Consider the following 26,671-nt stretch of genomic DNA (forward strand, 5'->3'; position numbering starts at 1 on the left):
TTCCAGTCACCGGCGGTACCTCCCGCGGCGGCCGTCACTCTCCCACACCGCCATAAAAAACAAATGTCACGGGGTCTCAGCCGGCCTGGCCTGAGAGACCCCACGCCCCCGCTCCTCGTCTCCGTGAGGGGTCGGGGGAGCTGGAACCCACCCTGCTCTGCCAGGACTCATTTTTAAACCAGCCGCCCTCTGCCCGGCGTGAGCCGCCACCCGCACCCCCGTACCTGCCTCCACGGCGTCGGCGACGCCCAGCACCAGCGGCCCGCCCTCGGCGGGGTGAGCCCGCGGGGAGCCGCCGCCGCCCGGGGCCGCACGCCCCTTGCTCTTCCTCCTGGAGCCGGCAGACATGCTGCCCGCCGGCCGCTGCCGAGCGCTTCCGGGGGCAGAGGCCGGCACCGCCCCGTTGGCGGCCGCTTCCCGCCGCTGCTGAGCTGCGCGGCCATGGCCCGGCTGTGGCGGGCGCTGCGGCGGGCGCGGGGCTGGGCGGCTCTGTCGGGGCTGCGGGCACGGCCGGACAAGTTCGGGGGGGTGAGCGTGGACCTGGCCGAGCTGCGCCGTCCCCTCCGCCTGGAGCGGGCCGCCTTCGGGCGGTGGCTGCGTGGCAAGTGCCGGGTCCCCGGGGCCGCAGGGTGGGCCGGGTGGGGGTTCCCGGGGCGCCTGGGCCCGTGAGTGACCGGCCCTCGGCCGCCTCAGCTGGACGGCGCGGCGGTCGCTGCCCTCCACACAACCGCGGGCTGCCGGCGCAGGGACGTTCCCTCCCGCCACATTGTAACATAAGAGTCACCTGTCCGTGTGTGAACACCCAACCCAGCCGCCTGAAATGCCGAGCTGGCCGCACCCCTACTCCTCCAGTCATACCGCACACCGATGGTCACTTGGCCCTGTGGTAAATTACGTAAAAATACGGATTTTCAGGCATGAATCCCAGTGCTTGTGCACAACAGGGTTTAAAAGCAGAAGGAGGAAGGGCGAGGGGGACCCAGAGGGTCCTAGTGGGCCCGTGTCCCCACGGGTGACCTTGCCTTGCTCTGGGCAGAGGCGCTGGCCCGCTGGCGGCACGAAGGCCGCATTGCCGTGTGGCTGCGCGTCCCCATCCTGCAGAGCGGGCTGGCGGCGGCGGCCGCCGCGCAGGGCTTCACCTTCCACCACGCGGAGCCGGGCTCGTCCACCTTGACGCTGTGGCTGGGAGAAGGGCCCAGCCGGCTGCCGGGGTTCGCCACCCACCAGCTGGGAGTCGCAGGTTAGTTACAAAAAAAAAGAGTGGTTGTGTCCAAGAAATGGCTTTTAAACGCTTAGGAGCAGGTTCGGCAGGGAACGGACTGCACCTCTGCGCAAGCAGTGTGTGGAAACCTGCTCACTGTTTGGGGAACTTCTCAAAGTGAAGCACGTTGGTCATGGATGCACCTGTGCAACCATGCATGTTGCTAAACAGGCCGATAGAGAAGTTTCTCAAATTACTCCAGTTTGAGAAAATGGTTAACAGCTCAGGGAGAAGAAAATGTGGTCCCAAAGCTTCAAAGTTTAACTCACTAATACTGTTATTAGTCATCTAGCATCATTAAGCATCATTAAGCATCCAGCGCAGAGCCATGAAGATGATGAAAGGAGTGGAGCATCTCCCTTATGAGGAAAGGCTGAGGGAGCTGGGGCTCTTTAGCTTGGAGGAGACTGAGGGGTGACCTCATTAATGTTTATAAATATGTAAAGGGTGAGTACCACAAGGATGGATCCAGGCTCTTCTCAGTGACAACCAATGATAGGGCAAGGGGCAGTGGGTTCAAACTGGAACACAGGAGGTTCCACTTAAATTTGAGAAGAAACTTCTTCTCAGTGAGGGTGACAGACACTGGAACAGGCTGCCCAGGGGGTTGTGGAGTCTCCTTCTCTGGAGACATTCAAAACTCACCTGGACGCCTTCCTGTGTAACCTCATCTGGGTGTTCCTGCTCTGGTGGGGGGATTGGACTGGATGATCTTTTGAGGTCCCTTCCAGTCCCTGACATTCTGTGATTCTGTGATCTTTTTGAGAAACATATCTTGGCTTTCAGTTTGCAGGTGGGAGGGGTAGGATTTCAAGGTTCAAGTGGTTCGATTTTAAAAGTAAAAAAGTAACTACAAACAACTTAGGAAAAAAAACCCACTTCTTTGCTTCCTGTCCTTATGTAGATGCTTAAAATACGTGCATCTGCTTAAACTGTGGTCAGGGTAAGGTCTGTAAATGGGGCGAACTTGGAGCAAGGGGGATTGTTCAGGAGCCAGCTCAACTTTTAGCCCAAATGACAAGGGTCCAAACCTGCTTTTGGCTGTGCCTGGAAATCTGCAACCCAAACATATTTTACAAACAAACATCTGGACACCATACTCTTACCCATCTAGACCTCCCACAACCACAGCTGGAAAGGAGTTGCTCTGAAAACTGAGGAAATTCCCAAGGAACTAGATAAGACAATTTCCCATTTATTTTATACAGCACAGTACACGGAACTGAGCCAAAAATACACTCAGCTTCACCAAATGCGAATGTTTTTGCCCTCTCTCTCAGCAGCCTTCCACAGATATGCAGCTATCTTTCCCGTTACTCAGTGATGGTTTGGACCCCTTGCGTGCTGGTAGAGGCTGTAACAGTCACAGGAGAGTAACAGTGCATCTCTGCTGTTATAAGCTTGACTTGCTTGTTCGTGGCTTGCAAGGGCTGTGTGGGGCATTAATTCTTCACTAGGTAGCTTTAAGACTCCTAAGTAGCCCTTTGAGAAATCTGGCTAGATTGGAGTCATAAGAGCTGGGTTATTCTGTGTAGCAAGAGGTCAGGTGAAAGAAAACTTTGGAAAAGCAAAGCCTTCGAATACAAAAAATCGCTCCTGCTGCCATCGGCAGTGGGAGTTCGTGTCACAAAGCCAGCAGAGGGCAGCGTGGAAGCTGCAGAGAGGCTTGGATCGCTTCAATGGACATGTTAGAGCATGTTTTCCCGAGGTACGAAAACCTCACCGTTAAAATATGTGGCATTAAACTCCAGCAAGATAGTGCATTGTGCTGCCGAAAGCACCCTGTTACTCCTTATGGGTAAAACTTGCATGTTTGAGAAAACGTGACTAACTGAAAGGGGATTTTTCTGAAGTAGGTTTTGCACAGCTGAAAGTGCTGTTTAAAAGAAAATCATGTGATGGATGTGTTGTGAGCCTGATGGTTATCAGGAAGAATGTAATATAGGAAAAATCATAACTTTGAAAATTGTTTCAAATAAACATTTGAAAATATGAAAAACGCACTTTCAAAGCATAATCTGCTGATGTACTTGGAGATAAACACTTTGCACACTGCAAGTATGAAAAACCTTTGAAGAAAGAAAAAGAGTTTCATAAATGGGTTATATGTATTTCATTATTTATTGCACAGATTTAAAAATTGCACAACATATTATGTATATGGTCTTTGCTACCACTTTTCAAACCTGTACATTTTTATTCATGAATAGAGTTTCTTCAGTAGAGGGAGAGACTTAAGGAAGGCGTTTGGGCAGGTAAAACAACTTTTTCCTTTCTCTGTTCCACTCACTCTTGGTGGAACTTGGACACATTCCGAGAATATATTAAGCAGTGTAGATACCACCTTGTATACGTTTATTCCATTATCTTTCTACTTCAGGAGGGAGAGCCTGGGTAGAGGAGGGGCTTTATTCTAATTTTATTGAAATATTATTTAACTACGTACATTTATATTGTGCGTATGTCTCCAACCCTTGGCATTTTTATTTCCTGCACAGAAAAAGTATTTTAGAAAGTTTCTGCAGTAAAGAGGAGCAAATTTGCTGATGAGAGTCTTCATGTCAAAGCCAGTTAGTTAATTACAGTACTTAGTCCCTTGAGCATCCTGAAAATAAAAAGCGGAGCCGCTAAGCGTGGTTTGCTGGCCCGCAGGAGGGCAGCACAGGCAGCAGGCGGCAGGTAGCCAGCCGGCATTGCCAGGTAGCCCAGCAGCTGGGTTGTGGCTGTCTGGAGTTTCCCACAGGGTTCAGCATCACCCAGCCAAGCGATGACAAAGGTGTGAATAAGCGAGGTCAGGTCATCGTTTGCCAGACTGGATCAGAGTTGCCAAGCAGAGAGTAGCAAACGTTACTCATTGGGCTTGGCCATCATTGTTTAGAAGTAGTGGAATATGTGATGTATCTTCCAGCTGACTTACTGCATCCGTTTGTAGGCGGCAGGACTTTCCAAATATGTAAAGGTCCAAAAAAAGCTTCTGGTGTGTAAAATGATTAAAATGTTTTTGAAAAGCATTTCCAAAATTCTCAGTTCTTAGGAGGAAGTGGTCTGCCAGCCAGAAAGTGACGGATTTGTAAATATGCCACATAACAATGGCGTGGGAAGACAAGTTGAGGAAGGAAAGTGAAATGAGATTAAGAAAAGTAAAAGTCATTCTCTTGTACCTCCTGTGCAGCGTAAGTCTTACAGTGTGGCTGTTATTGCTTCCTAAGCTAGCTGATGAAACAAAGTCACTGAAGTTGAAGAGAAAGAGGGGTCTCCACGCACATACACAGCCGTGATCACCAGCCTTGGCCAGTCATGTTACTTACAGAACTGTGTAAAACGAGCAGCTGCATAAACGTCAAACTGCACAGGAAGATGGAGTTTGATAGGTTATGGCGGCCCAGGGCACAGCAGTTCCAAAGCAGTTTTACAATGAAGTATCTCTTCCTGCCTGCTGATGTCTACAATGGAAGCTGTCATGTGCGCTCACTACATGAATGACAAGTGCTTCTCAGCCATGAACATCGTCTCATACATTTTATATCAGTCATAAATAAAACAGGTAGAGGGAGGATATTTTTCCCCTCCATTACTCATTGTTTGGAGTTGTCTGAGGGATTTTTTAAATAATTTTCTTACCTATTTCCCAAGAGAACATTCAAAACAAAGCAATGTTGTAATAGCAATTATTTTGTTAGGCTGCAAGTGTAGACCTTTCCAGAAAGTCATCCTGGCACTGGATGATTTACAGTTCCAGGTACCACATTTGTAGCAGGAGTGAGAGCTTTAAAAACCCCAGTCAGAGCCTGCAGCCAAACTCTGATCTCACTGATAGTAACCAGGTGTAGCCCAGCAAGCTTCAGCAGAGGGGCTCCTGAGTTACACTTGGGAAAATGAGACCAGACAGCAAATCCCATTAGTGCTTTTTTCTTCTTGCTTAGGATTTAGGTACCACCTAGCAAAGATTCTGGCCATCTCACAGAATTTCACTGCTTCACAGGCATTGATTTCTGGAGAAACAGAGGAGAGAACACATTCTTTCTGTTTGATTCAAGTTGCAGTTTCCTTTCTTCAGAAGTCCTCCTTGGTCTCAGCAAGCCACTTGGCTAAAGAATGGCTTTTCTAGAAAATAACCCCTGTAATCACAGCAGGAATCGAACTTGCTCCTGCTTTCCTTTTGTTCCTTCCTTTCATCATTGGAGTACTTGAACCTGGACACTGCTAAGCAGTTACAGAAGGAATGAAATTGTAAAGTCACAAGCCACAGGGAGGCAGATGTGTGACTACCCTCTTAAAGCACGTCCTTTCACGTATCTTGAAGGAAGACTGGTATTTCATCTTTTAAATATTCCTCCTACACGTAAGTCTGCCGTGTATTATTAAAAAACAGAGGATGTTTTGAGCTGGACTCTCATTCCTTAATAATTCCCTTCTGTGGAAATACTTCCCCATAGCATTTTCAATGTGTATATCATCACAGATCTGTCCATATACTCTTCCTCCTGCTGTAAAATGATATAAGCATTTTTTTATCATTAACTACTAATTTAAAACCCATGCATGACTGATGTGGAAAAGAGCCTGGTAAGTTGCACCACTGTACCCATTCTGCTCACCACAGTGCACAACTTGAAAATCTGAGAAAATGCCTGTTCTAAAGAGAACACATTTTTAAACTATGACCAATGAGTGTGACATAATGATTAAACATGAAAGCACTTGGGTTTAAAAAGTAGGAAAACTTGCAGTCTGTGGCAGAGAGTCATGGGCTGAGCTTGAGGACACAAAGAAAAGCTGAACTTTTCAATCCTACATCCCGAAACATTCTTTTTACTCAAGTGGAAGTGTCACTTTTCCATGTGGAAGCAATGCTTTTTGATTGTTAACAATTTAACTCAGATTACTCTGCAGTTCCTATCATGAGTTGTTAGCTGGGTAGCACAGTATGAGTTTATAGATAGTCAACCAGTTGAACATTATCAGTACAGTCAGTCCATTGAATACTAAACCTTGTCTGTTATTAACAGAAAACACTCAAATCTTCACTACAGCAGGCAGGGAGTTTGTCATTAATTTCACTGGAGAAAGCTTGCCTGTCGTGGCTACTCAGCCAGAGTCACTGGAAACATTTCTGTGTTTTGAGCAAGATTACAGACGTGTCTGCTGAAGCACACAGCTTTGCTGCATTCTTTGGATCTGGATCTTGCATTCTTTAGTTCTGATAATAAAGCAAGTCAATTATTCTTTTAATTTCTTGTCTAATCTGGAACTTAAATGTGGGGTGTATTTATCTTGGTATTGCTAACTTTGAATTTTTATACAGGATTCTTAACCTTTTTTCATATTTTATTGCATAGTCATTTTTCACCGACAAAACCACTTTCTGCAGTTCATCCAGACAGTTCTTCCTAACTACAAACTGAGTGTCAGCAGGGGTTTGTCATCGTTTATCAAAACATGTTAACTTACCGTTGTTAAGATTGAATGCAGTCATCTAACAATCTTTTTCAATATTGCCTGTCTACTAGGTGCTGTTTTAGATGAAAGCACTGGAAAGGTGTTGGTCGTACAAGACAGAAACAAGGTAAGTTTGTTATAGCATTACAAAACAGAGTTCATTTAGATAAGCCTACTCTGTAGTAGAAAACAAAGATATTTTTATTTTCATTCTAGTCCAAAATTGTGATAAAGTTACTTCCTTTCAGTAATGTCTTGGCAGCCATCTAACAGATTGCTGTGTTGCATTTGAAGAAAAAAAAAATACAGAATTTGAAGATCAACAGCATTGTTGTTAATTATAACTGGTGATTGAATCAGCAGAATTAAGTATCCTTTCTGCTCTGAGTTTTCCCTTTTCTCCTGTAACTGACCCAGGAGCCCCTGATCTTGTGTTTGGATCCACACAGACCTCTGGAAAATCCTCATGGCTCGCAGCAGCTTTTGGGAGAAGGATTCTGATTGTGGTTTCAAAAATTCCAGGCATATTTGTGGCTTTAAATAAGCAATAACATGGTTTGCCATGACCTGGAGACCACCTTTGTAAAGCAGGTGTAAAGATCATTAATTTCTCACAAGCTTAAGTGACCATGCTACTAATACTAAGCAAGCCAAACCAGAGAGTATTAAGCGTGGCAATGGTGGGTCCTGTGATGTGGCTTGAGGTAACCGAGCATCCATCATGGGTAATGCCTTCCAGCCTCTGTCAGGATAACCGAGGTTTTAATACAGCAAGGGCAGAAATGTCATCATCCCAGTAAAAACACAAGGTAAAATAACAACCTAAATATATGGTACTGTTTAGCATAAGACAATCTAAAGTACAAAAGCATTTCGCAGCAGCCCTGCTTTTTCTGCTTTTAAAAGAGCCTCTAAAAATGTAATAAAGTATTTCAGATGGGAGACATTAAAAATAACTGCAGCACATACACTCCAGTCATATATCTCAACAGGGACATTGCCAACTTTCCTGGGTATCTTTCTCTGGATGACTGGCATTTTCATTAGAGGATCCAGAAATACCCATAATAAACCAGCTCATCAGCAGTTGCCTCTGCTATTCCATTTCAAATATACTTAGCTTCCGTTATGCTTTCATCTGCAAATTTAATAAAAGTTTCTGTAGTACAGTGAGATTAACTGCAGTTTTACCATGGAAACAGTCAAATGTTATATACAGTAACTTATGTTTGCATAATTTTCATTTTATATATTTAAAACCAAGCCAGAATCTCAGTGGCTACATTTTTCTGTCTCTCCTGGAACAGCTACTAAGAGATGCATTCTCAGGACCCAGATTAACCATCACTTATGTTCATCGGTAACTACAACACAGTTAATGAATTTCAATGAAGGATGCTTTCATAGACAGGTTCAGTCATACAACACGTTGAATTTCTAACATGAGTTCAGAAGAAGAGAAACACCTTGTTCTTGCTTCCTGTAAACTATTAATTTTATAGTTTTACTTAGTGTAAAGTGAAATTCTCCAAGGACTTCTCTATAGCAGGACTATCAGGCTTACATTCAGTAATTACTAGTTAAAGCATAAGTCGAACATGCAAGCTATAGGCTCCAGAAGAGGTTCCAGTTCTAAAGACTCTCCAGGAACAGAAAAGCATATAGTAAACTTCAGAAATGCTACTTTTATTGTTCCTTTTATGCCCACAAATTACAAAACTGCATGTTTACCTTTTAGTAAATATTTTTAACAGGCTGCAGAGTAAAACTGGAAACCGCACATCCTGCATATTTAGAAGGAAACAGTAGTTTCTTAACTGAGCCCAGGAGGCTTCAGGTTTCACTCAACTCTGTGGTTTTGTTCAAGCTCATTCGCAGCCATTTTAAGTGCAAATATCTCTATCCAGTTTGACAGAGGCATCAGCTGCTCTATTCAGGTTCTAGGTGCAATTTCATACTCACCAGACATGACCTCCTTGGCCGCTGGCCCCAAAGCAGGAGAGGGCCAGCCTGGCACCCCTCCTCCCTCCAGTTCGTTCTGAAAAGCGGGCTGGGTATATTCCAGGTCAACTATTTCAGGTTATCTTTCCAGAACAAGGCTGACACTTGGCACGGTGAGCAAGGAAGGTGAAAGGAAAAAAGTGATTGTTTCTGTACTCCCCCCTTTACAGCTTTCTTATGGAGTGGATAAATTAAGCATAAAAGCTAAGTGTATGAATACCCATACGTTTCTTGTGCAGTGAGCAAATAAAAACATCTCAGTGCAAGCAATTGGCTCAGACAGTTGTTTCCCAGTGTCAGTTCCAGCACTCTTTTCCTTTCTCCTTCCCCCCAAAATGAACAATTTCCCTAAAACAGTGACTTTTAATAGAAATTATGTTCTGAAAGCTTAAAAAAAAATTAAGCAGCTAGTGGAATTTTAAGAGCTGTTTCGGTTTAATCATGAAAGCACACAAAGACTGACTTCCAGGAACTGAAAGCAAATCTGAAAGCCAATGGATAAATACATGATCTTTTGAGGTCCCTTCCAATCCCAAACATACTGTGATACTGTGTGATGTATTTTCCGTCTGCACTATTTTTAATCTATTACTTTAAATTTCTATCCAAACCCTTTAAGCATGCCCAGAAAAAAACATTTTCCAATGTAGTTGGTGGGGTTTCAAATCTCTGGAAAGCGTACAACTTCCCTCTCTATGCTCCCTGTGCCAGAGAGTACATTTTTACAGCGTTTATTCCTGTTTGAAGGTTAACTTCTTCCTACATAAACTTTTAATAAGGCAAGAAATAAAAAGTACACAGATATAAAGCCTACAAATCTTTGTGCCTTTGCAAGAGGTGTAAGAACTGGGACTTCTTTACCAGTATCAACACCACCACCAAGTCTGCACTTCACATTCTAAGTATTGAACTTTATTGCAATTCAATAAATGTTTCTCTACATAAATCACACACAAGGCCTCAGTTTTTGTATTCCATAAAAACAAACAAGTTACACTAAATGGTTATTACAGACACACAAAGTCATCTTAAAGCCAGTGCAGTATAGAACAGTACTACAATCATAATAACTGTTTGTAAGATTAAATATATATACATTTCTTAAAAGCCAAAACCATAGAAGTGGAATACATTAGTGATTAAATATAAGACTATATATTCTGTAGCAGCTTTTTTAATATTCAACTGCTCTAGTTATCTAGCAGCAACGTTGTCTATTGACTCTTAGCTTGTATCTTCCATCAGTAGATGTTTTGTTCCAACATTTTGTACAGACTGTAGGTATCTCTGACCATCACATCAGCAAGAAGTTCCTACTTGAAGCCTTGCTGATGTTTGTGAGAGTAATTAAAATACTGCAACTTCAACAGGAAAAAAAAAAATGTCACGTGTTAATTGTCTACTTCATATTAGAGAGTACAAAACAGACTGCATGCTTCGTTAATATTTTTTTCCTTCAATACAGACTATAAATGCATGGAAATTTCCAGGAGGGCTGTCTAATCCAGGCGAAGACATTGGTAAGTCCTCGGATACCAGGTCAGATGTCAACAGAATTCTAAGACTCACATCGCTCCTGTGACTAATCACTGCTTTGAATCAGTGGTGAACGGATGAAGTGACATGATCCTATGACCTTAATGGTAATGGGATGACATTATGTTGAGGGCAGAGCAGCTTTGTATTTGTAACATTTACCCTTTTCCACAATTTTTCTTAAACAAATGCTTGAAGCCAGCTTGTTTTTTGTAAGCTTGTTCGATATGCTGTAATACGAGCCGAAAGTGCAGAGGATTAAGGTAATCGGTGTATAACCCAAATAACACTGAAACAACAAGCTCTCAGCTTCACTGGAATCCAGGGCAGTGAGCTCAATGATGTACTGAGCAAAACTTTCCAACTCTCCATTTTTACATGCAAAACTAAAATAAATACACTTGCTTCCTCCCACCCTTGTCCATTTGATTTGTTTAGACTAAGCTGTTGGGCACAGGACCAGCATCAAGTGCAGCGCCCGAGTCTTGCGGGCACCTACTTTGATAAACATAAGGCACTTCTGTGTTAAAAAACAATGCAGATATGAGGAAACCCATCAATTGTACCCAGCATAGCCCAGCCAACAATGAATACTGCTGTGGTTAAGTTCAAAGGTGAATGAACAAGGGGGTTTATGAAACAGATAATAAATGGTTCTTTTTCTCCTTGTATCTCACCCCCTAAAATTACAATCCATAGACTGGTTAATTGTTAAGTTACATTGCAATTATTAGATATGTCTTAGTTTCAAAAGTTAGTTCGCTCATGTTAATTTAGCCCCACGTCAGTATTCAGATATGAATATATTCTTCCAATAAGTAATGCAGGACTTAGATGTTGCCCAGAGCAAAGCGGCAGCTCAGGCAAACTGGGTGTTGAGCCCATGTTTCCCAAATCTGTTTCACACCTTAGGAATAGCTCTACATTATCTTAGCAGTCTTCCTACAACAACATGTGGAGGGCTTGTATTCCAGTTCATTATTTCAATACATGGAGATATTGTCTAGTTAGTGGGATATGGTCGAGTTGTAGTTAAACATGACTCATGAGTTATAAAAACCGAGTCTTTTCATCAAACACGGTGACAGAAATCAAACTTAATTTGCTTGACAGTGCACATACAGATAACATAGTGAAATGGATTAATGTTTTCAAAAAATCCCGAACACCCTGTTTGTTGTCTAGCCAGGCCCATTTCACAGGGCAGGCCGTGGATCTAGGCCAGGAGACACCAGGGGGATTTCTGTACTAAGGGAAAAGAACGACCGGCACTGGCCACAGCTTCCCCAGAGAAATTCTGTTAGTCAGTCAGCCAGTGGCCATCCCTCAAATAATGGGTGAGGTTATGGCCAGAGCCTGGATGTAGGTACAGAGAAAGATCTGGGAGGAAACAAATCTCTTACAGCTCCCCTCCTGCCACTACTGAACTGTATCACAACAAAAGTTATGATTCTCTGCATCACATCTTAATATTACAAGAAGATAGAAATTAGTGAAGCACAAAATATAACAGAACTTGATTTTACTTTTTTATCCTTACATCAAACCTTAAAAACTTAGTCATTCAAGGGAATAAATTTCCGATTACAATTACAAATTGCAATTACAATGCTTGAAAATCCTGTGATTATATGAAGTGACAAGATATATGGCTGCCTACTTTAATGAGTACAGACTGACTTGCACAAGTCATATGAATAGTTTCATAACGCAGATTAAGCAAAGTGCACACGTTTTTGTATCTGAATATTTCTGAAACTCAAGCCCTAGTGTTTCTTCTACTTTAACTGTCATTATATCTTTAAATATATATGTACATTTAAATAAAAGGGAAACAGAAAAAGGCACTTTATGAAGCAAAGCTCAAAGTTTAAATGAAATCTGTAATTATTTCATTTTTCTTACCATAGCCTGCCTCAGCATTCCTTACCATCTCAGTTGCTTACCTTCTTTGATCACTTTTGTGTAATACAGCCCCTTGTCTAATAATAAAACCACTTGCCACAGGGAGTTTGCTTCACATCCGCTATTTTAAACCAAAGGACTGCAGGGCCCTCTCTGGGCAGCCTAAAATGAAATCTCTCCAAGGGTCACTACTGGTAAATTAGTATCTTCCCCCATGTACTTTTTCCCCATGTGCAGTAGCCTTCTAACTAATTAATACTATAAAATAAAGTCACAACATAAATGTTCTGCAGGCACCATGCACTGGCGGGTGTCCAGTCCCACAAAGACCTCTATCTGCTTGGTGTAAACTTCACACAGGTCGTTCCAGTGCAAAATGGGAGTTGAGCTAAGGCAGAAGTGTGTGTGGAATCAGGGCCATTCATCCATTAATATATAGTTGTTTGGCCTCTGCTGGATAACTAATTTTATTCATGTATTGCTAGCCACTGCCTGTCCTCAAATTCTTTTCAAAAATTGGAAACTACCTCTAAAATGTCTGCTTTGTTCACCTCTGACACATCAAGATGCAGGCTTCCAGAGGAAGGTGAATCTCTACGAGGTCTTGTAAAATATATTTTGCTTTTGGAAGTAAGCCAACACACTGATTCCTAACTGAAAGTGAACTAACTGAAGCAGATAACACTGCAAAACAGCTGTATGTATTTACCACTCAAACAAGACACAACTATGAGTTTAACTAGATTTGTAAGAAAGTTACTATTTTACCTGCCAGTAGTTACCCTCAAGGATTTGAATGGACTACAGTGAAAACTGCAGAATTTGGGGAAATAAGTGAAATATCAAAAATATCTCATTTGAGCTCTTTAAGTTCAAGAGCAAAGTCTTTGCTGTTGAAGAACAGGACACAGACTCTCTAGACCCTTGAAGTTACAGCTCCTTTTGTAACAGGGAATTTAACACTTGCATCACTTTGGCTGGCGGACATAAAATGTACATGTGCAGCATGTGTTCCGTGTTCTTCAAACAGCAGTTTTACCCATGTTGTTAACACCTTGTGACAAAGTGCAATGAAGCCAAGTGATTTGATGAGTGATCTGACATGCACACAGGCGCTCAGTTGCACAGGGTCTGGCCCTGAAACGGGACAGAGACAAGGAGAGGGACAAGGACTAAGATTCAAAGGACTGAAAAGTCAGTGCGGTGCCTTCTTGGATTAAGAGATCAGTGGAGCTGGCAACCACCAGATTGTCCATTTCAAAGCCACACCCTGTACAGTCTTATCAAAAGTTTCTGACATCATTTTGTAGGATATACACAAGGAAGCCATGTAGCAATTAGTTTTGTTCATGGACCAAAAAATTAGCTTATCCTTGTGGTGAAATAAGCAGGCTTACATTCTGAAAAGCTTATGAAGCAGAACAGAGAACACCTTGAGCTAGAAATTTTCTGCAATCAAAAGATTTAAAGTGTTAAGCTATCACACGGACTGTAAGGATTGCTCTTTTCACCTAGGAGACACAGCAGTTCGAGAGGTTTTTGAAGAGACTGGCATCAAGTCAGAGTTCAAGTCCATCCTAAGCATCAGACAGCAACACAAGCACCCTGGAGCCTTTGGGCAGTCGGATATGTACATCATCTGTCGCCTGCAGCCCTCCTCCTTCAACATCAGCTTCTGCAAGGAGGAGTGTCTGAGGTGTGAGTGGATGGACCTCCAGGAGCTTGCCCAGACCAAACACGCTACTCCCATCACCAGCAACGTCGCTAAACTCTTACTTTATGGGTACCGGGAAGGGTTTGATAGGATTGATATAACCATGAGAGAGTTTCCAGCTGTTTACACAGGCCTGTTCTACAAACTATACCACAGGGAGCTGCCCGAGTCCTATAACAATATTACATGATAGCAATAAATTTCACATTTCATTATAATAATAATTTAGAAGCATTATTGTAGCGTTATTTAGACCATATTAAAGTTATCCATGGACTTTTTTTTTAGGTAATTATTAGAAAGTAATTATTTACTCTATTCTCTAATACACTATAGAGATATAAATTATTTCAAAAGGTAAATATTTCTGTAAGTGTGCATCAGATTTGTCTTCCTTTACTCTGTAAAGCAAACATAAGGTAAATAAAATATCTCTACATAGATATCTAGCAGGAAACAGAAGTGTTACTGATCCTGTAAATATATTTTTTCCAAGTAATTTTACCTCCACACACACTGGCACAATAGGTTTAAAGAGCAATATAAAGACAGTATGAAACATTCATGTTTTAATGTTGTATCTGCACAAGTAGATAATATCAGCAAATAATTGCTTATATTTTTGCTACTTTGGAGAGGAGTAGGAAACTCAACCTCTCTAGTGTAGTGTGGCGTATATACTCGGAATCTGCCAGGGCGATCAGCTTTTAGCAGACATGGGAAGAAAAAGGATAGCTTTCTGTCCAGGTCCAGTTTTTGGTCCAGGTTTGTACTGTCCAGTTCTTTTCAGTGCCACATACCAATCAGAGTATTTCCGTGATCGGTAAGTGTTGTAGTTATTAGATTCCAAACGCTCAAAAAAGAAACATTCTTCTGTTGCACATTTCTAAAAGGGAAAGAGAAAAGGATTATTGACATTCCATCACAACAAATCAATTCTTCAGATTCCTCAGACTAACTTATCAAGAACCCAAGTTAGCAGTACATTTGGTTTTAAGGAATTCATGTTAAATGTTTCATGTTTGTTACAGTTCATTACAATATTGTTAAAAACACCTACAAGAAGAAGAGTTTTTAACTATGATTCATTTATTGTCTTTAACACACACCAAGCAGATTCTAATTTGCTTTCACTACGTAACTTTTTCAGATCTGAAATTCAGTCAAACCATTAAGTGAAGAACCCTGTGCCTTGGCACTTGATGAGAGATCTCAACTTACACGCTCAGCAGTTTTGCCATGTCATCCTAGGTTGTAATTTGACCAAAAAGAAAAGCAGGATGTAATAGAAAAGCGAGTATTTCCCTCACTTTCCTCAAACCAACCTTTTAGCAGTTAGATAAATAGTATGGCACAGCTGCAGCCTTTGCCTATTCTTTTCTAATTGTGAGGTTTAACTTTCCTAAGGCCACTTCATATCTGTATTTACACCCCTGTGAAACAATGGCAAGCCTGCATCTGCTCAGGATTTTTTGAAATCCAAAACTTCTAAAATAATTTTAAGAAAAGAGCGGACCTGGCAAACAGGTTTATACCGCATAGAAATAAAGCATATTTGGTTAGTGTTTAGAAGTGCATCTATGGAATTTCTCTGTTTAAGGAAGTATGTCTTCAAAACCTGCTCCCCCTCCCCTGAATTAGCATCCCTTCACACCTACAAAAGAAGGTGGTTCTTCACTTGACAGGTAACAATTGAACTGTGCAGCTCCTTACCATGGGAAGTTATAGTTTCCCCAGCTTACATGGATTCAAGTCACTTTTGGATAAGTTCATGGAAAAGAAATTCACTGAGATTTACTGAACATGTAAAAACTGTTCTTGGCTGAGAAGGCCCCAAAGCTGAATTCGTTTGGGGGCTGGGAGACCATTACAGGGCATTACTACGTATGTCTTTCTCTTACACTCCACATTTGGTCACCAGACAGAAGATGCTCAACTGCATACACAGCCCTCCAAAGGTACGCCTGCCATTAATGAATACAGCGGGATGCGCTTTCCTCGGCACAGCTTTGCATACAGAAGAAGCCACTGCTCCCTCGGGGTGTAAAACAGTGTTCATTTTCAAATAATCCCATTCATAGCAGTGAGATCAGGTAAGGTTGCTATTATCTAGTGCAAGACTTTAACCCACAAATTTCCTGGATAGTTATTATTGCCTGGGGCACTTAAACCCAAGCTCATTTAACTGTGACTAGTATTTATAGCTGTTCATAGTCAATTTATTCACTTCCCATAATCCCTCACCAACAAACCACGTTGTTCGTCTGTATTAGCAATGTAAGAGGACATATAAACAGCTACAAATACGATCTCATTCTATAGGAAGAGGATCGCTATCTGTATTTAACTGCATTTATCCCAAGGCACATTCATGCAGCAAAACACCTTTCAATGAACATTAGTGCTCTCATAGCAGTAACAGTGACAAACTTGCCTGCAGAACCTACGCTTTAAGCAAGAGAAATTATTTTCTCAAATACAAAGATGGCTGCAGTTCAACACTGCAGGAGCTTGATGTGGGGGTAGAGAGGATGGCATTTTCTTTTCTTATACACTGTCTGTCAGTCCATCAATTCAGTTGCACTCATTTACCCAGAAAAGTTTGGGGAACACTGGAGGAGGAGCAAAGCTATTCACTCAAAAGCAAGCAAGTAAAACCCAGGAGAGGAGACTGGGAACATGAAGAAATTCCCAAATGAGCAGGCTACTCTCTGCTACAGTTTTCTGTTAACATTCATGAACATATAAAGTATCCAACTGGAACTAAAAAGTGAGCTTGGAACAACCAAGCTTCATATGGTTGCACGAAAACAGACGAGAAGAATAACTCCTCATATATGCCAAGGATCTGTAGCTACAAGCAATTAAGTCATTAAAATGTAGTCTGGAATAAAGTGATCTGTCTCCAAACATATGTCTTCAAATATAAGTTTTTTTTCCTCCTCTTCAACCATTTTCAGATATGAATTTTGGTTTCTAAGGAAAAGAACTTCCAAGAAAAAAATCCATACACAATTTTTCATGTCTATAACTAATATTTTTACATTTCAAATAGAAATCAAATTAACAATTTTCATATGATTTGTATTTTAAATAATCTTCAAGATAAATTGTGTTTTAATGCCTTTCATTCTAGCAATGTGAAACAGATGCATTAATCATCTCTCAAGCCACAGATCCGAGCCTGAAATGAATCCTAGCAGCCTTAAGAGAGCACAGAAACTGTGTAAAGAAATAAGCATTTAAGAACAAAAATATACTTTAAGCATAGTTTAGGCAAGTTCAGTACAATTGCCCAAGCTGGCAATCCTGGCAGAGCCCATCGCAGCCGCTCACCCCTCACCTCCGCCAGTGCCGCTCAGCGCCTGCCCTGCCACCACTCAGTGCTTCGTCCGCTGCCGAGCAAGAGCTCCATCCCAAAGAAGTCCGAGAGTAAATAAAACCACTGAGTGCACGAGTTTTTAACATTAGCAGTTGTAGCTGTGCTTGTGCCACACACAGCGTGTCTGCTGTGAGCTCAGCGGAGCCGAACGGTACGGACCGCCGAAATCCTCAGGGTGACCCACCCACGGCACATTAAATGATTGAAAGAGGCAGCAAATTCTGCGACAAAGTTTTTCCTCCCTTATTTGCAAGGCCAAACGCCACCCACTGATTCACTTCCAGTGCAAACTGTATCTCCCTTAACACCACGTTATGTCAATTAAATAGTTTTGACATTTTGGACTCAGATTAGGAATAAGAATTCCTCAAGTTGGTTCATTCTTGAAACCAACAGCAGAGGGTTAACCTGTAACTACCACACTGCATGAAGTATGACCCAGGAAAGGTGATCATCATTTTTCGCCTTTTCTAACTCCAAAGGGGCCAGGAAATAAAGGTTATTCTCACAAATATTATTGTGCCACTATTTTAATCTATAACAGTAAAAGAAAATAATTTCCCTCAAGTCATGTCCTTCAGTCTGGCAAAACGTGTCCGGTCATAGTGAAACCACAAAGGCATGACAGATGGAATGAGCAGGTCATATCCTTAAATGACCATTTATTGTGAAATATAGAAGTCAAAAGCAAAATTCTTTCTCTTACTGGAAATTTTGAGAAATTTCTTCTTGAAATAATAAAAAATGTTTAATCCCGTAAAGTAAAAAGATTTCATTATTATAATTAAATGAAACTGCAAAGTCAAAATGAAATATAGTAGTGAAACGTTGCAATTTTTCCACTAAAAATCTGATGGAATAGAGACATTTCTGCACAAATATTTTTAGTTAAAGCAGCATTTTCCAAGGGGAGGTCTTGATTAACTGCATTAATAACCAGCCATTTCCTCCAATGACTGAACTGGTCAAGATTATCTCCCCCCACAACTGAGTCCGTTAGTAAACAGCATGAAACTGCTCAATTAAAAGCTGTATAATCCAGCTTTCAAGACAAGAATGGGATCCAGTGCACCACCACGCAACCACCAACGTAAAGCAATGGTATGGCTATGCAATAAATCATTTTGCAACCCAACTCGGAACAAACCATGAAAACACGCCTCAACAAAGTAATCACAAAAACATCCAACCAGATGAAAAATGAGCCTGAATAACAATTTGCAAAAGTATTTTTGAAGATGTTAACAAGGACATTAAATAAATTGATCCTTGACACTAAAAGAAATAAAAAAGGAGAAACAAAAGAGATGTTAAGAAGCGTTTACCTAAGAACAGGAAGCCTACTCAAAACTATAACTGATTGCTAGGTATTAAAAAGAAAACGGTTGTTTCACACAGTGCTCAGAAACCCGGCTCACATAACAAAGCAACACGCAAGTACAGGTAAGAGAGCCTGCAATAACAGAAAGTGCCAAATGTATCTGGGACGGGGAATAAACTCTATAAACTGATGTTCGAGTTAGTGGGCAACTGTGCAACACCAAAGAGAATTTTTGTCTCAGTATCCCAAAAAACCAGATACTTAAAGACTGGAGTATTGGTAGTTACACAATAAATCCACAATGAGCCAAGGCACAGGAACACCAAACTGAACAGGGAGGGAACATGGGTTTGGGCTCATACACAGGAGACCCAGAATGTGACCAGATGAAGGGAAAAAACATTGAGACCACGACCAGCAGTTTCACCACAGAAATTTGTGAAGCCTTCACAACGTTTAAGATTCTTCACTCCAGGAACAAATTTGCCTCTAACATGTTCTCTTCATTGGAAAGCATGCTACTTAAAATTACTGACGAAATAGCAGAGAATAGTACCTGACTGACTAGCAGATTAGAGAACTAAATAGGTGTTTAGAAATTAAAGTTCCAGAATGTCTTAAAAAAAAATAACCAAAGGTTTCAGCCAATATTAATTCATGTGCACTGACGAGATCACTTCACCACAAAGATTTCCAGCATATGCTCTTAGGATCCCTCACTGAAATACAACACTGCTCAAACTGAACAAGAAATGCTGCCAATTAGGGACAGTTTCATGAGCGCGTTTGTAGGCAGAAAACAGCAGAGGCACAACTGGCCACAAACTGAAGTCACAGTACAGAAATCCTCAGAGAAAAAACATTGCCTGTGCTTCAGAAAATGACCGTGGAATTGCAGAAGTATTCATTAGGCTGGTTGAAGACCAAAAATCTTAAGAGTAGACACATTTCACCTATGAATAGCAAAAATTAATAGCTATAGAAAACAGTGTTGGCAGCAGACATGATTCAAGTAATACTGTTTTCCAGAAACAAAGCAAAACAAATGTTTTCTAAATGCTCCAACAAGAAGCATGAAGTGACCCAACTTGACCAGATTTGAGAGAGTAATTTCAAGTGAACAGCAGAGAGTCTCCAAGCACATTGCCTTACAGGAGCTGAGCTGATAAAAATCACTGCGTATAGCTGCAAGAGAAGCATATTCTATGCAAAGGACACAAACAAAATTCACCATGCAACAATAGGTTGGAAATCCCAAATATAAACACACCTGGGTGTTTCTAACTTTACCAACAGTCCTGACTGCCCTATTTTGACCATTCACTGCTGCTCAGGGCAAAGAGGGCAATTTGAATGGGAAGGCAAATGCCAGCACCACAGGAAATTCCCAATTATCCTTAATTCAAGAATAGCACAGTGGACGACTACTCACATTTTCTTCAACTGAGCTGTCACACGATATCCAAGTAAATAAAGCTGTAACTTGAAACAGGTTCTTTAACTGTATTCACGGGCATAAACAAAATCGCTTCCTGGAGCCAGAGACTCACCGTGCTGAGGGACCACACCAGGGCTCCCTGCTCACGTATGAAACTGCTGAAGCGTTTCATTTGCCTTCAGCCTAACTTCACTTCGGCAGAGGCAGAACTGAGGGGAATCAGAAGTAACTCTGCAGCCTTTCACAGGGGTCTTTCATTAGCTGTGGCTCAGCTGGGGTTACGGATCCACTTTATTATTAACACCTGTTACTGGTGGGGACTTGCACAGAAGCTGAATGGGGCTGTGTTCAAGATATCAAAGCATCAGGGATTATTTCAAACTAAAATTCTAGTAGGAAGCTCTACAGTGGTACTTCGCAAGTGTTGAAGGTTTCTCTGCACTCAAGGTTATAAATATGGAGATTTACAGTATCTCTGTCTCATAAGCAAAATGAGACTGCAGCTCTTAAAGCAAAATTTATAATCTAGCTCTAGGAAACCTTTCAGTTTTCAGAGTCTGCTAAACATATTGGCTTTAAAACACTGTTAAAAATTGCGCTGATACTAATAAAATTCATGGAGCTTAAACTAAAACCAGTCCCATGAGAGACTAGTTTACCCACATTTAATAACTTTTAAAAAAATGCATCATCACATTTTCAAAAACGCTTTTCTTGACAGTTTTCTAGTTTGGAAGTCTACATGACCGTAAAAACTAATTCTCTACAAAGAGGAACATGAAAAAACAATATATACAGATTACCATCAAAAACATAGAAGTCAAAATTTTAAAAAGTTTGCTTCCTATTTTAAAATGGTCTTTACAATCACTTTATGAGAGAATAAATGAAAGAGGAGAATACTCATGAGGGAAAAAAAGGGAGAGACTTTATCCTTCATTTGTTCCTATGATTTGCTCCTGTACACGATCACTACAGTATTTCTTTCTCAGACAGGCCGTTTCAGTTAAATTCTGCAGCTTCTAAGCAGGGGCAGACATATCCATCTCGTCATTGTTCAATTAACTCACAAAAGTTTTGCAGAGCTAATTTCTCCCTGATAAATCACATACAGAGAAGTTGAGTAAATCCTGCTGGTGCAGAAAGTGCTCAATACAGAGCGAGGAGAGTACCCACCAATACAGATACACACACAGAGAATAAGCACTAAAAACTGCTGCTTACCAAGGCCAGCAATCTGCCATCCTCCTTCATAGCCAGAAAGCGATTTGCACTGACGCCTTTGATTGACACCACTCCTCTTTCTTCCGCTTGAAGTTGCAGTTTGACTGAGAAAAAAAAACAAACAAAAAAGACAAAAGTAAATTTTCACTGCCATAGTGGTATTTCAGCACTTGACTGCAAAGCCTGCTGTTTCAAACCTAAAACCCGAGAAAGCCTGAGCTTCGGCTTGCAGTGAAGATAGTAACCTTCCAACCCTCAGCTTTCTGATCCCATTTTTCATCAAAGAAAATACTTATTGTAAAGCAAGCAGCCACTGGCAACAACAAGCACAAGTCATTCTTGTATGTTCATCTCACATAAAAGCAATTTTAAAACCCTTAAAATTCCTTAAAGGATCACTAACAGTGTAGTCAGCTGATCACAGCAAATGGGATTTTTTCACAGCAATTTTCTTAAAGAGATATTTCTTAATGTTTATAGAACAGCATCAGACATTGATGCAATTCTGTACAGCTAGATTGTCAGCAAGGCAGGAGTCTGGGCTATGATAAAGATCATTCAGGACCACATCACTGTGGGAACTCACTCAATGTTCTCTAAGTTCCCAAAAGTATCCATGAGTTTACACCATACATCCAACAAGTGGTTAGAATGAACAAACAACTGCGAAAGTAGATGAGGATAGCAAAGACACAAGAAATGGTGTTACAGAAATCAGCAACATGAAAAGTGGGTTTATTTTAATCAAGTATTTAAATAAATGAACAGTCATGGTTTTTTTAAAATCTGTAAGGTCGTATCACATAGCTTTTTGCTACTGCCTGTGAATTAACAGAGTCTGATTTTTCTAGCCACAAAGCAAACCCAGGAGTTTACACTAAAACACAAATGTTCTCCCTCTGCCTGCAGCTTGTTTCAAGCTATAAATACAAAGCAAAAGTGGTCCTAAATCCAGAAGAGCTGTTTGCTCTTTTTTCTTCCCTGATTGTTCACATCCTTGCATTCAGAATGACAAATAAATCAAGCCTTTAAGTGGTTAAAACAGCAGAGCCAGGATGTTGCACCTACGCTGCATTTCGGTCCAACCTTAACAGGAATATCTGTGACATTGCTCCTCAAAGTTCAGGTTTTCCAAGCAATAGCTACACAGAAAAAGGAACACTACAATACAATAAACTTTATAAAAAAACATAGAAAAGTCCATCAGACATCTTATACGTGACTTAAGTATTTATGGCTCAAAAGAAATCTAAACACTGTGTCAGAACTGACATTTTTCTTAAGAAGAGGAAAAGGAAACAAATTACATGTTGTCCTAAACCTCACAGAAGATCCTGTTCTACTGCAACCGTTTTGACATCATCTCCCCCTGAAAATTTAACATTGATTATTTAAAACATCGCTTAAAAAAGGGGAAAAGATCCATACAGCAACTAAAATGAGCTCTTAGGACTGCGTGTGGCTTGACACGTGGTCCTTCCTCCTTCCCTTCCCAGCAAACACGCGCCCATTCCCCGCAGCTCCATCCCATGGAGCCAGCTTGCACGGGCAGTATGATTCCATCCGATTTCTGCTAAAAACACACACCACCATTTCTTTAACAGTAGAGCACAAGAAACTGGATCTCCACAATCCCTCAGTTTCCCTCTGTTGTGGATGGCCATCACCTCCAGCAAAACCCACACCCGCAAACCCCCTCACTCAGGGAACAGCAATGAGAAGCAAGTGCAGAGGAGCATGAGCTTTCTGTGTCACACTGGGCTTTCATCCGCAGCTCCATGAAACAGGAATTTTTAAAAGCAACCGTATTTCTGTAACAGGAAGCAAGATCAGTGCAACACAGGCATCAAAAATGAGGAATAGCTGAGAAACAGCTTCTCACCTTCTTGGGATGTATAAAGACAAAGAAGACTTGGACAAAGAATTGCAGCAGCTAAAGAAGAAACAAGTAGCATGTCACAAGCTGGTACTGGTTATGAGTCCATCAGGTGTCAGAACAAAGGATGTGACTCATCTGGTGCGAGACTATCTGTGTTTCCAAACATGAAACAGACTGCAACTTCTCCCTTCTTACACATGAATCCCAGAAATTATTTTGGGAATTAGTTAAAAACATTTTCTCTTTGAACACTCTATACAGAGAACTCACCATGACAAAAGCCCAGCTAGAGGAACCAACAGCTAAGCCCCATTCATTCAGAAGGACTCAGCAAGGGACTCGCATCAGTTTGTGTTTGCCCATTTCTTCCTTTGAAGGGCTGATGCGAGACAGCAATCCCTGTTCACCCACATATCTGGTTCTGTACAGTGAGGCTGGTTTTGCAGCTTAGTGGGCAAAGCCTGATGGGCAGCACTGAGACACAGCACCTCAGGCACAAGCTTCCTTCACCTACCTGCTTTTGCAGAGTATATTGTTTTTTCTATTTAAAGATGCAGTATTAAAAAGCTTGATCTTTCAAGCAACCAGAATAAATGCTTGAAGTGATCACAAATTTTGGGGTGGGAGCAGCTCTTGACATCCAGAGGGGTGTTGCTGCTTATTTGGCTTTTAGCTGCAGGGAGAACGAGATTTCTGCAATTCAAATGAAAACTTTATTGGTTTACTTCTGTTCCTCCTAAACACAGGACTGAAGAAACTCCAACAGTATCAGGAACATGAGATCTTTAGGATAATTGCCACAAACCCTTCTTTAAGTATTAAAATTATTTCATCTGATTTTTCCCTAGATACAGACAGATATCAGTAGGAGTTGCTAGCAAATCCAGTAATTTGTATACACAACTGAAGCCATATTAATACAAATGCTCCACTCTAAAGAAGATAAAGTGGTTTCTTACGAATTATGTGCCTGTTGCCATTTTGCACAAAGAAAAAACAAAGCCTCTCTCCTAATTCACTAATAACCCCTGACTTCCAAGGAATACAGAAACCTCTGTAGTCATAAAAAGTTCAGCGAGATGTTTAATTTCATCGCAGGATGAAGTATGTAAAATGCAGCCCTCCTTGAGTTATTAAGCCAAAATCAGATTTGCGAACAGCTTCAAAAACCTTCAGTGCAACTCCTCGGCCTCTGGGGAAGCAAGAATGCAGAGAAGTGCTCTGGGCAGGGACTGGGGGAAATGGACTTTTGAGATGTGCCCAAGTATACCGCACATTAACAAGAAACAGCTGTGTAAAATCTCTGAGAAGTAATATTAATTACTGCAGTACAGACTTCTTATGCTTCGTGACTTTCTCCTGACAAAAAAAAGCATACCAACTCCTACAGCGTCATCCAGGGCCACAAGTTCAGGTTCTGTAAAAATAAACTTTTAATACAGGTTTTTAAGGCCTGTGAAAACATTTGTATAGTTTGGAGAAGCTTGTGAAAAGTGTTACTTTAAAAAAATAAAAATAAAAAAAAAGGAATTTTCCTGCAGAGTTTGGAAAGCACTTCAATACTGAAAGCCCCTAAAGCAAAAATCGGCTTCACTGGTTTTTCCTCTCTAACTCAAAAAACACATGAATAAGCAGAGCCAAAATAGTAACATTAAGTTTTGCAAGTTTCAGCGTTATTTTATTACTTTATTAATGCAAGGTAATTATTTGCCACAGTGTTTTGTTGATGTGGAGATGCCAAAATATAATACAGCCTTGCTAACTGAACACATTTTGACAACGCAATTATCACCAGAAGCAACAATTTTAGGTTTAGCTCAGTGCAACTCTGTACAATCAATTGTAAGAGAAATGTAACACTTGACACTGATGATCCATATCTTTTGCAGCCTTGAGGTCACTGATAGCAACAGTTCAGACACGGGCCATCATCTTAGATCTATTTGTAACATCTGTCTTCAGCATACTTGTACCTCACAACCAGATCCATAAAAGTAAACTAATTAAGAAGTTTGTATTCCAAAAAAGTAGCACAGATTGTTATGAAACAGCTAATCAACAGAGGGCCAAAAAGGCAGGTTTTCCCAGTTATTCTGGCAGCTTTTGGGAGGCCCCCTCCAGCCCGGCAGTTGGGCATTTCACCGTTCACGTTCACAGCATGCCCTTTCGTTTGTGATGGGCGCCAAGCGCAAGGCTGTGGTTGATGCCTGCTGGTTTTGTGACAGCAGAGAACTCGGCACGCTGAGCAAACATCTTGAGCACTGAGGCCAAGTCATCACAAAGTTATGAAATAAAAAATGTCGTATCCCAATTATAACCCATGCGAGCTTTATGCACTGACAACTAAAAAGGACTCAGTAAATTTACTACTACTAAAGCTTTCTTTTGTATTTCTTCTTAGCAGGCTGAAGTATGATCATCTTCACTTCTACTACCAAGTAAGAAGAAAAGAAGGACAAGATGCACAATTTTTATTTCATGCCAGGGTAGAAACTCTGAGGAAGAAGGATAAAGTGGTATCTTTGGGAAGATGGTAAAATATTTAGAAAAGATTAATGAAATAAAGACAAAGTTAGGCACTGAACTATAATTCAGGAGATGGATTTAAAACCTTCATCTGACACAACTTCTAATACCGTAACATAGGATTATAGAAGTATCCTAAATAAAACTCTCCTTTGAGCCATTTCCTTGCTTCTGTGTTCAGCACAATTACAAATCTTCTACCTGAATCAATTAACAAAACACAATTTATGGATATAACACGGTCTGTAATATTACAGTAAAGATTTTCCCAGAGAAAGGATCCCAAGCCCAGAAGGAGATACTGTACAGCCCTCTTACAAGCTGTACAGTTAAAAGCACAAAACCAGATGTGGCATCACAAGGTGGAAAGAGAACAAGCCAGATAAAGACAAAATTCTCAAACCAAAATTAAATTAATGGATAGATATTTACAGCTTTTGAGACAGAAAGCATTAAGCAAATTTTTAATCAGAAGGTGGTTGTCTAAAAGGCATCTGGCTGAAATGCAAGAAATGCTGATGAAAGTTCCAATGACAGGGAAAAGAAACACAATATCTGAAAGACACGATGAGCAAATCTCTCTTTGCTCACACTGCCTACAATACCAGGAGATCCTGTCACACTCCTCTCCTTGGAAGCACGTTTTCCAGTTCCTCTGTGCCGTAATAAACACGGGAGTAAAGTCCCACTAGCCGTGCCCCAGCCCTTCCTCAGTTAACTCACACAGCAGCAGCGTACAAATATACAAACTAGAATATTTTAACCATGGGTCCAAAGTCGGGGATTTTTTTTAAGTCACTCAGTTATCAATGACTTTTTCTCAAATTTTGCAAAAGGATTCCCATACCAAAAAACTCACAAGCTGTTTGTCATCCTCTTGAACTGCAAAATGCTTTCCACAGGCAGACGGTGTCCAAATCCCGTCTCCAGCTGCTGAGGGCGGTGCATCCCATTACCAGAGCACGGGAATTCTGCATCTGACAGCAGCCAAGCTAAAAGCTCACTGAGCCCCAGCTCTTTCACCAGGATCCGCAGCAAACGCTGC

General features: G+C 41.2%; 4 protein-coding genes across 7 annotated transcripts in view; 1 reads left to right on the plus strand and 3 right to left on the minus strand.

Annotated features, from left to right (window-relative positions):
• Window positions 1–458, minus strand: part of AFG2A (AFG2 AAA ATPase homolog A) — a 200,319-nt gene extending 199,861 nt beyond the window's left edge. The window contains 2 exon segments of the mRNA XM_065837782.2: window positions 225–435; window positions 438–458. Of these exon segments, the coding sequence (XP_065693854.2) occupies window positions 225–435; window positions 438–443 (217 nt within the window). The 5' untranslated portion in view covers window positions 444–458.
• On the plus strand, window positions 415–14,299 carry NUDT6 (nudix hydrolase 6). The gene is made up of 5 exons (XM_065837787.2): window positions 415–601; window positions 1,037–1,240; window positions 6,772–6,827; window positions 10,167–10,221; window positions 13,658–14,299. The coding sequence occupies exons 1-5, from the start codon at window positions 442–444 to the stop codon at window positions 14,044–14,046; spliced, it is 864 nt and encodes a 287-aa protein (XP_065693859.2). The 5' UTR covers window positions 415–441; the 3' UTR covers window positions 14,047–14,299.
• FGF2 (fibroblast growth factor 2) overlaps window positions 9,592–26,671 on the minus strand; it is a 33,778-nt gene continuing 16,698 nt past the window's right edge. The window contains 2 exon segments of the mRNA XM_065837783.2: window positions 9,592–14,742; window positions 21,222–21,325. Of these exon segments, the coding sequence (XP_065693855.1) occupies window positions 14,557–14,742; window positions 21,222–21,325 (290 nt within the window). The 3' untranslated portion in view covers window positions 9,592–14,556.
• The window catches only part of BBS12 (Bardet-Biedl syndrome 12), a 58,391-nt gene continuing 52,960 nt past the window's right edge, over window positions 21,241–26,671 (minus strand). For all 4 annotated transcript variants that reach the window (XR_011738896.1, XR_011738895.1, XR_011738893.1 and 1 more), the window contains one exon: window positions 21,241–21,325. The gene's annotated coding sequence lies outside the window, so the exon portion shown is untranslated. The remainder of the gene's footprint in view (window positions 21,326–26,671) is intronic.

This window comes from Patagioenas fasciata, chromosome 4 (genome assembly GCF_037038585.1).
Source record: "Patagioenas fasciata isolate bPatFas1 chromosome 4, bPatFas1.hap1, whole genome shotgun sequence".
In the NCBI taxonomy this organism is placed as follows: domain Eukaryota; kingdom Metazoa; phylum Chordata; class Aves; order Columbiformes; family Columbidae; genus Patagioenas; species Patagioenas fasciata.